The sequence below is a fragment of the Prionailurus bengalensis genome, chromosome E1 (assembly GCF_016509475.1).
Source record: "Prionailurus bengalensis isolate Pbe53 chromosome E1, Fcat_Pben_1.1_paternal_pri, whole genome shotgun sequence".
In the NCBI taxonomy this organism is placed as follows: domain Eukaryota; kingdom Metazoa; phylum Chordata; class Mammalia; order Carnivora; family Felidae; genus Prionailurus; species Prionailurus bengalensis.
Window position 1 is genome coordinate 60,051,548 of NC_057347.1, and position 12,423 is coordinate 60,063,970.

A 12,423-nucleotide genomic window follows, 5' to 3' on the forward strand; every position below is an offset into this window, starting at 1 on the left:
GACAGCTCAGAGCCTGGAACCTGCTTCACACTCTGTGTCTCCCTCTCTCTCCGCCCCTTTCCTGCTCATGCTCTGTCTCTATCTCTCAAAAATAAATAAACTTAAAAAAAAAAAACCACTGAGAATCTAGCTTCTTGTAGTGCGGAAATAGCGACTAAATGTTCAGTGAATTTAGCCTTTTTTGGGGGGTCAGTGAAGGCCCCTCTGAAGAGGGGACAACTAGGCTGTGAGCTGAGTGATGCCACCGGCACGTGTCCACGTGACAGAAAGGCAGGGGTGGCTGCTGTGTGTGCTCAGGGGACGCGGGGGCTTGGTAGCTGGAATTTGGGCACGAGGGCCGGTGGTGGGGGCAGGACAGCTGGGAGGGAGGCTCTGGAGGTCCCAGCCACTCTGATGGCAGCCACGGGGAGCATCCGTGTGCACATCTTGCCCGTGCTGTCGGATATTTTGGCTTTTTTTTTTTTTTTTTTACACATTTCTATTTATTTGTGAAAGAGAGACAGAGACAGAGCGTGAGCGGGGGAGGGGCAGAGAGAGGGAGACAGAGAGTCTGAAGCTCAGAGCCCCACATGGGACTTGAACCCACGAACTGTGAGATCGTGACCTGAGCCGAAGTCGGACGCTTCACCAGCTGAGCCACCCAGGCGCCCCGGATCTTTTGGCCTTTTTTTGAAGTGCGGAGTTGAAGCTCCAGGCTTCAGGTCCCGGGCAGCAAAGCTTATGCTCTGGTCATCACGTACCGGAAAGCTGGGCCATGGGTTTGGAGTGAACGTTCTGAGCACTTTTTTAATCAACTTTTTACATCTTAGAGCAGTTGCAGGATCGCAGCAAAACTGCCGGGAAGGTCCAGAGCTTGCCCGCGTGCCCGCCCCTCGCGCACAGCCTGCCCACGCACCCGCCACGGTGCTGTCGGAAGCCTCGTGCGGGGACGTTTCGCCTGCTCGTCCCTCCCCCACCCCGGCAGCCCTGGGTCCTTGTCCTGTCCCCACAGCTCTGCCTTTTCCCAGGGTGCCTGGCACTTGGAGTCACGCAGCCTGGAGCCTTTGCAGACCAGCTTCTTTCACTCGGTGATAAGGTTCCTCAGCATTTAAGGTTCCTCTAGGTCTTTTCCTGGCTCGGTTGCACATTGCTTTTTAGTGCTGAGTAATAGTCTGTCGTTTGGATGGACCACAGGTTATTCAAGAATTGGATGCTCAACCGAATGAGCCCCCCAGGCGCCCCTGGTCTTTTTTTTTTTTTTTTTTAGGTAGGCTCCACACCCAATGCGGGGCTTGAACTCACAACCCTGACGTCAAGAGTCAGTCGTGTGATCTATCGACTGAGCCAGCCAGGAGCCCCCAACCCCCCTGTCTTTAAAGTATGTCCTGAGCATTTTTGTTCCCATGGGAGAGAAAAAGCAGCACCATTTCTAGAAAAGCCAAGAACTCAGTGTGGAGGGTGCTGCGTGTCACTTGCTGAGTACTGAGGTTTGGCAGCCCCACGGTCCTTGAGTGTCCTGGGCTCGTGTTGTCACTGGTCCGGCAGTGAAGCACAGCCCGGACAGGCCACTAGGCCGGTGGTAGGTCTCATCTCTCTCTTCTTCCTTGTCGGGAACGCGTGGAGAAGGGTTTGTTCATTTGGTGACAGAAATCCCGTCGGGTATAAGCCACAGGTATGACGTTCAAAGGTGCACAGCGCATCCGGGGAGCTGCCTGCTCACCCCCCAGCCCGCCTCGGATATCTGTCCGATGGTGCTGATGTTGCCGCCCCCGCTCTTCTCTGCACAAAAAACTGGGGTTTAGACGGCGCCGCTCGAGTCCCCTGCCCAGCTTGACTGTGGCCCCTTCCAGTGAAGCCCCCCCTGTTGGGCCCTCCCAGCCCCCTCTCCCACCGGGAGCCCCCCATCCACGGGGAGCCTGAGGAAGGGCCGCTTCCCCGAGCCAACAGTCCCCCCTGGATTCCCCTTCTTCCGTCTACAGCCCTTGCCCACCTCATCCCTGAGCTCACTGTCTCCTTTGCCCTTGGGACCGCATGGGTTCCCACAGAAGACCATGGGGCCGCGGTCTCTGGAGACCCCAGGTGGGCCGCTCAGCGCCACCTGGGGAAGCCAACATTGGTGATGAGCGGGCCCAAGGTGGGCTGGGAGGGGCCGCGGCGCTGCTCGGCAGATGACACAGGCCCTCGGGTTCTGCCCCGATCCCTCTCCGCCCCACGGTGGCCCTGATGCGTTGGCAGAGCTAGCCAGACCCCGGGGCACGGCCCCCGACCTTGCTGGGCCAGAGGGTGCCGGGCCTCTGAGATTCTCCTGGGAACAGGTCTGGGCTCCTGACATGTGTGTGGTGGGTGTGGAGCCCATGCTGCCTAGCAGGGACCCTCCCTCTGTCACAGGGGTGGCCTCTCCGGGCCTCAATTCCTTCATCTGTCACTTGGGGCTTGTAATACATGAGGGCAGCTGGGGCGGTGGGGGGGGGGGGGTTGTCACCATGCAGGTATGCTGGGGTGCCCGAAGCAGGGAGTGCCCAGCTCCCCTCAGTAAGCCCTCCGGGCTCTTTGCACCCCCTCCCCCCGCCCCCGCAGGAGGTGATGTCTGTCGTCCAGCCCCAGGCGACAGGAACACCACTCACAGCTCTGTGGGCCTCAGACACGATGCGTGGTGAAAACAGAGGCCACAACAGAGGGTGTGCGTGCGTGCGTTTGCTGGGGTGCAGGGTCCCCGGGACGACCCACGGGAAGACTACCCCTGTGTTCTGGGAGGCAGGGTGGGGGCTGGGCCCAGCGGGTTCCGCCCGGGGAATCTGCATCTTGGCGTGTGCACGGGTGACCTCATAAGAACCAATAAAGCAGTGCAAGCTTTTAAGAACGCTTTAGCTGGATAAGGAGTGTTTTTCCGGGGTGAGACAGTTTGGAAATGAGATTGCTGGGGGTGGTGTGTTGCCGAAGGGGCAGGTGCCCCGCCAAGCACTCTGAGTGGCCTCGGTGCGCGCCGTGTGAACGTCCCCAGACGGGAAAACAGAGACATGGGAGCTGTGATCGCCATGTTGGAGTCTCACGTGTGCTGTGCCCGTGACTGGTATTTGCTGAGTGGACGAACAGGACACGAGGTGGGGTCCGTGCCCCCCACCAGGGGGTCGGAGGTCAGCGCTCCCTATGGCCCCCGCCCCCAGTATCCCTGCTGCCCTGGGGATGGGGGAGGGGGTGTGAAACGGGCAAAGTGCCCATTCAAATAAACACGCCTGCAGGGGGAGGCTCTTTTGTTGTCTTTTTTTTTTTCATTATTTAAAAAAAATATGTTACAAAACAATATCATTAATCATATATTTCTTATTTTCCTTTTTTAAAAAATTAAAGTAATAAAAAAGTCATTTTATAAAATAATACAAAAGGCCAGGAGAGGCTGAGGCTGGGGCTGGGCCAGCGGGCTGGAACCCGGCGCCTCGGGCTCCCCAGCGAGGGCGGGGCGGGAGGCAGGGCTGGGGCTGGAGGGCAGGTCCACGGTCTCCCCCGGCTGGGTCCCCCCACCCCCCAAGGCAGTGGTAGAGGGGCAGCGAAGGCTGCTGGGAGGATGGCCAGGGCCCTGTCTGTCCTAGCAGGGGCAGAAGAGGCCGGGCAGGTGGCCCTGGGGTGGGGAGCCCGTGGCGGCGGCCGGCCCTCAGTGCCAGCTCCCGGGGCGGGACCCCTAGCTGCCGCTGCTCAGCATCCCCAGCAGTTTACTGGGCTCCAGGCCCTGCTGCTGCGCCACGGTCTGCACGTCAAAGCCCATGTGCATGAGGAACTGGGCCACGTTCATCTCCTGCCCCGTGAACTGGTCCCGGATGGTGGGGCAGGAGGGGTTGCAGTGGGGCCAGGGGCAGCTGTCCACCAGGTGGACGGGGCAGCCCTTCAGGGGGGCTTTGCCGGCCTTGTGGTTGTCGTGCAGGCTTCTGTCCCAGCAGTGCAGCGCCCGCGGCAGCGAGGTCCCCTTCACCTGGACGTCCGTCCAGTGGCTGCAGACAGAAATCCAGGTGGGGCTCGCTCGGCATTGCTACCACCGGAGGCGGGCTGACTCTGAATTCTTGCCACACAGCTGGTTGTGTAAGCGGCATCGGAAGCCCGAGACAGAAGCCCTTCATACAGAGCCAGAGAAGGCAGGTGGCGGCCAGGTGGGGGGGTGGGGCTGTGGACGTTTGGAGCGAGAGCCAGGGATGCGATCTATCCGGGGCATGGGGACACTGACCTTCGGATGATGATCTCGTGGGAGAGGCAGGCAGGGGCGAAGCTGGCCCTGTTGGGGAAGCAGACAGTCAGCTCACAGAGAGCACCTCCAGCATCTTCCCCACCCCGGTGCCCACAGGTCCTGACGCTCCAGCCCACCCCCCTGGGCACCTCTCTCTGGCTCCCACCTCCTTCCTGTACCTACTGCTCTGGACCAGGCCTTGTCCCCACCAACCCATGGGCTCCCCTACAAACCCTTGTCTCTTTCTGCCTCCAAACCCGGCACAGAGTCCACCCCTTCCAGGCACGGCCACCTGGGCCATGGTGGGATGCTGACCCGGACAGGTGAATATTTTGCTGTTTGTTTGTTTAATAGGCTTCATTTCTAGATTCACATTAAATTTTTTTTTTAACGTTTATTTATTTCTGAGACAGAGAGAGACAGAGCATGAACGGGGGAGGGCCAGAGAGAGAGGGAGACACAGAATCGGAAGCAGGCTCCAGGCTGGGAGCTGTCAGCACAGAGCCCGACGCGGGGCTCGAACTCATGGACTGCGAGATCGTGACCTGAGCTGAAGTTGGACGCTTAACCGACTGAGCCACCCAGGCGCCCCTCTAGGTTCACGTTAAAACTGAGTGGAAGGTATGGAGATTTCTCACACCCCCCCTGCCCCCACACCTACAGCCTCCCCCATTATCAGCATCCCCCACCAGATGGCGTGTCCGTCACAACTGAGGAACCTTCAGTGACACACAGCTATCGCCAGAGTCCAGAGTCACGGTGCACTCTCGTGCTGGACGTCGTAAGGGTTTGCACAAACGGATGCTGACGTGTGTCCATGTTACGGTCTCACACCGAGTAGTCTCACTGTCCTAGGAATCCTCTGTGTCTGTGCACCCCTCCCCCTTTTCCCAACTCCGTCCTTGGTGCCGAATGAGCTTTTTACGGACCCCGCACTTCTGCCTTTTCTGGGATGTCACAGAGTTGGAATCACACGCTACGTGGCCTTTCTCGGACTGGCTTCCTTCTCTTGGCTACGTGCGTTTACGTTTCCTCCACGTCTTTTCAGGGTTCAGAAGCTCATTCCTGTTCAGCGCTGGGCAATACCCCTGCGCGCAAGGCCGCTTCCTGTTTTGCCATCTGTGAGGCCGCTATCTTTACGTCAAATGGTTTACCGCCTACCTAGAGGGGCGGGGGTGGGGTGGGGTGGGCAGGACACTCACGGCACATCCTTGAGCGTGTTGCGAAGCTCGCGGCCCAGGTTCTGGATGTACAGCCACTGGCCCTCCTGCACCGGCTGTCCCGTGAGATGCACGTTGTCCACAGTCAGCTGGGCCTCATCAAACAGCCACTGCACCACGAACACGGGGCCTGGGGGGCACAGCTCAGCTGGGCCTTGCCTCGACACTCTGCCCTCCACCCCGGGCTAAGGGCCGCTGAGGTCCAGCCAGCTCCACGGCAGGCTCACAGGCCCTTGGAGTGCTGGCTACCGGCCCCCTCACGGTGTGCTTGTCTGAAGAAGTACCTTGTTACCTCCCCCACCAACCTTGGCCTGGCTCCCAGGGTGTGCACTGTGACCACAACTTGGTGGTGGTGTCCCTTCAAGTGTGGGACTGAGGAGGGACGGCCGAGGCCCACGGAGGGCGGCACTAGGATTCAGCTGCCAAGCACATTCCTAACTGTGACTGTGGACAGGGTGACCCACTGTCCTGGTCGGCCTGGGAGCGAGTGCACTTTCAGTGCTGAGACCAGGCAAGTCCCAGGCAAACCTGGACGGCTCAGTTCCCCCGCCCCCACGTGGGTGGCCTGCGGTCTCTGCACCCAGCTCTAGACTCCAGGCTGGAGGAAGCCTAGACCCACACCCCCTGCTCCCCACCCTGCCCCGCGTGCCCCGCCCGCAGCCGGCCCCTCACAGCGCAGGGTCGGGTAGACTTTGTAGCCAAAGAAGCAGTTCCACTCCTCGCCGTCCTTGAACTGGTGCCGACAGCGCTCCGGGACCACCCCGTTCCAGTACCTGCGCCAGGGCTGGGGGTCAGGCAGCCCCGCCCCGCCCCGCCCCGCCCCGGCCCCTCCCCCCCCCGCCCCGCCCCGGCCCCTCCCCCCCCCGCCCCGCCCCGGCCCCTCCCCCCCCCCCCCGCAGCCCCGCCCCAGGCCCTCCGCCCCTGAGCCGGCGAGCCCAGGAGGCACCCCCGGGTCTGGCACCTGATGCCGCGGCGTATGGCCTCCGTGGGCGCGCACGTGACGGTGTCGACGCAGTCGGTTCGGCGGTACTGCTTGTTGTCCAGGAACCAGCCCGAATCAGCCAGGCCCCGCACCTGGATGGCCGGGTAGCCCAGCTCCTCCAGCTGCTCGGCCACGCGGTCCACGTTCAGCAGCACCCCCGTGCCCCCCGCGCTGGGGAGGAGGCAGTACGTGAGGCGGGGTGGCCGCGGTGGGGCGCTCGCCTCCCCGGAGCCCGCCCTGCCCCAGCCTAGGCCCGAGAAGGGGCCGGGATCCTGACGCGTCCTGAGCTGCCAACATGCTCCGTGTTCCACATTCGTGTGCAAGACCCACAGGCCTTTGGGGGTCACGGAGGCACAGGAGGGGCTGGCAGAGCTCCCCACACTGAGCTAAGTGGCAGGTCACCCACTTCCTCCCCCTCCTCTCTCCCTTCCTCTGTCTCTGACTCGGTTTCCTTATCTGAAAACGAAGACAAAACGTGGCCTCAGACCCCCTCAGGTATTCTACCGATGTCCTCGGGGCCCTGCATGCCTGCAGCGGTGCAGCCACCAGGCGTGATCCTGCTTGCAGGGACCCCAGGCCTTGGAGAAGGTACACCGGCCCACAGCTAGCCCCTAACCAACTACCTAGGCCACCGTCATCCAAGGCTTCCCTGGCATCCAGCAACCTCAGAGTCCAGAAGCATCCTCCGGACAGCTTCCAGCTACACAGCACTGTGGAGCGGAACCCCTGTGACGCTCCAGTAACACAGACCCTCCTAGGTGCCCTCCCAGGCCTGGAGAGGCGTGAGCTCCCTGGAGCCCAAGGCGCGGCCCCTCCTCGCCCTCCACCCCTCTAATCCCGCCACCCCCCCTGCACACACAGGCCCCCGCCCTGCCTGGCCCACCTGCTCCCTGCCAGCAGCAGCACCTTGGCCCCGCTCAGCCCTTTGCCCAAGAGCTCTCGGACCACCTCCTGGATGATGAGGGCACCCATGAAGGCGTACTCGTCTGCAAGGAGGAGGACCGTGGCTTCAACGGGGGGCCTGGACAGGAGCAAGGCCTTCCAGCTCCAGGTTGGAAGGAGGAAGAATTCTAGCTGGGGGTCTGGAGGTCCTCCCGGGGGATAGGGTCAGGGGCTGAGGTGAACTGAAGGGAGGTTGTCAGGTGCGTGAGGGATGGGGCCCCTCCCCAGGGGACACGCAGGAGTGAGGACCTCCGAAGGGGCCAAGCCAGGCCTGGACAACAGGCAGTGGGTGCTTGGGGCAGGCGTCCCGGGACACATGGTCAGAGGATTAGAAGGAGTTACAAAACAGGGGCCCTGTCCTCCCTGCCGTGTCCTTCGGGGCAGAGAACAGAAGTTACAGCAAGGGACTCACTCTTCTCAGACTTGGACGAAGCCCCACTCCAGACATCGCTGGAGCAGTAGGGGATGAAGCTGTGACAATGGACGGTGTGAGTTTGCCATAGTCCTCTGCTGCCCAAGGCCCTCAGGAAGGACCCCTCCCCAGGAAGGGTCCTGAGGACAGGACCGCCTGGGAAAAACCTCTCGGAGGACAAGATCCTCCCAAGGACAGGACCTCCTGGGAAGGACTCCCCCCAAAAGGAAGGACCCTCCCCAGGGAGGAACACCCCCCATGGGATTCCCCTGGAAAGAACCCCCCCCCCCACCCAAGGACAGGAATCCCTCATAGGTAGGAACCCTCAGGGAGAATCTCCCCAGGAAGGACCCTCCAGGTGGGACCCGCCCCCAGGAAGGACCCCCCCCCCCCAGGAAAGACCCTCCCCAGGGAGGAACACCCCCCATGGGACTCGCCAAGGAAGAACCCCTCCCAGAAGGACCCCCCCCCCCCCAGGGAAGGACCGTTGTGCTCCCTCTTACACCATGTTGGCATTCCACCAGTGGGGGTTTTCCTCTGGCTGGGAGGACAGGATCCCTGTGCCTGTGGTGTCGGAGGGCAGAGGCAGTGGGTCTTTCTGTTGGGAAGGGGTGTGTGGGGATGGGAGCTACGGGAATGTGTGGGGTGTGGGGGATCCTACTTGGCCACGACAAGGGAGGTAGGCCAGACTCGTCATCTGGACGTGACCCTCGACCTCCACCACCCAGCACTGGCTGCTGTGACCTAGGGATGAGGGGTGTGGAAGCAGCCATAGCAAGCCCCCTCCCCCCGCCTCCGGAGATTACCTGTGGAGCAGAGTGAAGGATGATAGGTGGGTGCCCCCTGACCTTCGGAGGGTGGGAGAACCGGGGGGTGGGCACGGTGGGGGCTTTCCTAGGGCTCTAGGGAGTGAGGAGGGCAAGGGTTCTTCCGGAACTTGGAACTGTCAGCCCTACCCTGCCCTGCCCTACCCCTCAGGCGGGAGCTCGGGTGGGGGGTGGGGGGAGGGGGGGACCGGCGACTTGCTGACCTGTGCGGGTGCGCGGCCAGTCTCTGGAGCTCATGAGGCGCCGCATGGTGTCATAGCGGGAGTCACAGTTCTCCCGGTTGAAGCAGTACCAGCCACCTGCGGGCACAGCCACCATGTCAGGGCCCGCACGCCCAGGGGCCTCCGCCCTCCTCGCCGCCTCGGCTCCGGGGACGCACCTTCCAGAAAAAGGAGCCACCGCCGACTGCCCTTGGATTCCTTCAGGTAGTAGCTGCAAGGAGGGGGAGGGGGACGGGCGGGGCGGGTGGTCAGCTGGGGCCCGCGAGGACCCAGCTCTGGGGAGGAAAGGGTCATTCCACCTGTCGCCCGGCGCACGCGCCAGCCGCACGGGGGCGCCAGCGGCCAGGCCCCGCGGAGCGCGCGCGGCCCCGCCGGCGGTGGCGGGTCCCGGGAGGTGGCGCTCGTGGGGCGGGAAGGGCCTCGAGGGGCTGTGTGGTCCGTGGAAAATCCCCACGGCCCGCCCCGCGCGGGACCCGCTGTAACCTCGGCGCCGGCGGCGGGGCGCGGGGAGGGGTGGGGGCGGTCTTGCTGGGCTCGGGATCTCCCGGGACCCGCAGTGGTGCTTGGAGACCGAAAAGCACCCTCTCTAGAGGAGCGTGCACGTGGGGCGGGGGCCCTGGGACCGCCAGGAAGGCGCGGAAGGGCGCGAGTACCACCGAGGCCCGACCTAACGTCCGGTCCTCGGGCTGCCGACTTCGCTGAGGGTGTGGGGGCCCCGACCCCTCCTCAACCCTCAGCCTCACATCCTTCCTTCCGTATACATCGGGGCTGGACAGGGGGGAATGCCGCAGCCCGGGTCCTTCGGTCCCACCTGCGCCCCTTGCCCGTCCCTCTGGCTGGCTGGGATCTCAGGTAGTCCCGGCAGCAGCAGGGGGCAGACAGGGTCGTTGTGGAGCTGGGGTGGGGGTGGGGTACCGCAGGACTCTCCCCGCCCCGCTGCGTCGCCTCCTGCGGCTGGAGCCAGGGTCACCTCCCCGCCCAGAGACCGAAGGACGCGAGCAGCGGGGCAGGGCACCGGTGGCCGAGGGGTCAGTGCCCCGCCTGGCCAGAGGCCAGCTCTCCGAGCGCTGCCCCCACCCCACCCCCGCTGCGGGTGCCCGCCCCGGGTCCTCCGCAGGGCCAGCTCCTCTGCGAGCCCGACGGGAGCCCTCTTACCCCCCACCCCGAGGAGGGGGGCGGGCGACCAGCGCCGGGACTCCGAGCGTCCGAGGGGGCACGGAGGCGGGTGGCGGCCGAGCCCGGCAGGGCGGCCTGCAGGGGGCGCCGGTCGGGGCGGGCGCAGGCCTTACCCGGCGGGGCTGCCGTCGTTGCAGGTCACCGACGTGTTGAGCAGGAGGTGCAGGCGCAGGTCCTCGTTGAGCTGCTGAGCCGAGCAGGGGTACAGGGACTGGGCCAGGCTCTTGACCTGCGCCATGAAGCTGTCCATGTTGCCCTCCACGGCGGTGAAGTCCAGCGGGAAGCTCTCCACCGGCTGCCCGGCCGCGGGTGCCGCCTCGGCCCGAGGCGGGGAGGGCGGCGGGGGCGGCTGCGGGCCGCGGCGCCGCCAGGTCTTCCTGCCCTCGCCGCCCCCGGCCCAGTGCAGCAGGCCCAGCAGCAGCAGCAGCAGCACGCGCACCCCTCGGCCCATGGCCGCGCCGCTCGGGCCCGCGGCCACCTGCGGAGAGCGGGCGGCCTTGAGGCGGCGGCGGCGGCGGCGGCGGCGGCGGCGGGGGTGGGGGCGCCGGGCCGGGGGCGCCGGGGCCGCGGGGCGCCGGCCGCGCCTGCTCGCCCGACCGGCTGCCCGCGCTGGGCCCGGCGGAGGAAGCGCGGGCGGCTCGGCGTCGAGGCTCGGGGGGCCGGGCGCCGTCGGCCTGGGCTGCTCGGGCTCCGCGCGCGGCCGGCGAGGGCAGCGCAGGGTCTGGGTGCGCTGGCTCCGGCCCGCGCCAATGAGCGGCGGGGGCCGAGCCTGGGCGTAGTTTGCGGGGGCCGCGGCGGCCCGGGTGCCCGCGCGTTAGATGTGCCGCCGCCGCCGCCGCCGCCGCCCGGCTCGGCGGAGGGGGAGGGGGCCGCGCTCGCTCTTTTCTTGGCGGAGGCATCGCCTTTTCTTCCCAAACCGCAAGCCTGACGGAGGGGCCTGGCCTACCCCGCCGCGGCCGCCGGAGGCGCTCCCGGCCCGGCTCCGTGGGGGGCAGCGCGGCCCCCGCGGTCCCCGGCAGCTCCATTCCCCCCGCGGCCGGCCCGGCGCCGCCGCCGCCGCCGCCGCCGCCGCCCTCACCCCCACCCCCGCCCCGGGGAGGCTGGAAGGGGCGGCGGGGGCCGAGGGGAGGGGGGACGCCACGGGCAGGAGCGGGGCTTTTCCGCGCCGGGACTCCGCCTGCCGCGCAGGGGCCGGGCCCGACGGGCCTGGGGGCGCAGGGCGGGCGCGCTCACCTGAGCCGCCGGGGTCCCCCCTCACCCTGCTGCCCAGGCCCGGAGCCGCCGGTGGGCGACCCGGGCCCCGGCCCGCACCCCACCCCCACCCCCACCCCCACCCCCTCCCACCGCCCGCCCCGAACGCGCCCGAGCCCCGCGCTCACCGCGGCCGGCCCCGCGGCCCCGGCTCCTCGGCGTCGCTCGCCCTGCGCCAGCCCGCTGGGACGCCGGCTCGGCTGCGCTCCCCCTCTGGCGCTGGCGCGGAGCCGCCCGGGACTTTTATCCAGCGGGGCCCCCGGGATCAAAGCGACGGCGGACACAGGGCCCCGCGCCGAGGGGCCGGCAGCAGCGGCGCCGGGGCCTCCAGGAGGAGCGGACAGGTGTGGCGCGGGGCCCCGGCGCCCTCGGCGACCTGCGGGGAGGCACCGGGCGTCCCGGCACGGCGCCACGGGGGAGTCGCCCGATCCTGCGCCCGGATGGAAGGATTCTGGGCGGCCCTGGGAGGCAGTGGGGCCAGAAGGGGCGCTGCCACTTACCGAGGTCGGCGCGCCTCGGGGTGGGGTCCTGGATCCTCCCTGCGTGAGCCCTGGCTGAGCGCTCCACGCCGAGGACCCCCAAGAACCTTTCCCTGCCCTAGCCGCCACTGGGAGATGGGGAGGGGAGGGGGCGAGGATCGATGAGCCGCCGGCTCGGTCTCCCCTCAGTGACCCCCACGCAGCCCAGTCTGTCTGGCCCATCACCTCACCTTCCCAGCGCACCTCACCGAAGACAGAAGGAGATTCTTTCTCAGAAATCAAAACGGGGTGTGTGTGTGGGGGGGGCAGGTGTTTGCTTAGGAGGCTTCTACGGGTGGGTGGGGAGAAAAAAAAAGCGTTTCTTCACCCTCCACACCCACAAAGTGCTGTGGACTGCTTTAGTAGACCTTTTCTCCTTTCCCCTCCCATCTACAGTCCAGCGGATGCCATCACACCCATTTTAAAGATAGGGAACAGGCCTTGCCTTTGGGGACAGGGGTCCAGAACTGGGTTGGGGGGGGGGGCTTCCTGAGTCCCTCTCCTAATTCAGGGCAACGGGGAGGCTGTGTTCACACCCCCCCCCCCGGGAGGCACCTGCAGCCCCTCCTGGGGCAGGAGATTAGAGGCTGCCACCCCACCCCAGCCCCCCTGGATTGCTGCTGGCCCGACTGCCCTCTGTCCTTCTCACCAGGCCCAAGGCTGAGTGCTGAGCTGTACACAC

At 65.8% G+C, this 12,423-nt stretch overlaps 1 protein-coding gene across 1 annotated transcript; it reads right to left on the reverse strand.

Annotated features, from left to right (window-relative positions):
• Positions 1–3,295: 3,295 nt before the first annotated feature.
• On the reverse strand, positions 3,296–10,464 carry NOTUM (notum, palmitoleoyl-protein carboxylesterase). Its single transcript, XM_043585406.1, has 11 exons — positions 10,086–10,464; positions 8,955–9,007; positions 8,779–8,874; positions 8,252–8,312; positions 7,749–7,807; positions 7,278–7,380; positions 6,374–6,565; positions 6,085–6,185; positions 5,395–5,542; positions 4,193–4,240; positions 3,296–3,962 (listed from the first exon to the last, which is right to left on the reverse strand). The coding sequence occupies exons 1-11, from the start codon at positions 10,421–10,423 to the stop codon at positions 3,656–3,658; spliced, it is 1,506 nt and encodes a 501-aa protein (XP_043441341.1). The 5' UTR covers positions 10,424–10,464; the 3' UTR covers positions 3,296–3,655.
• Positions 10,465–12,423: the final 1,959 nt, after the last annotated feature.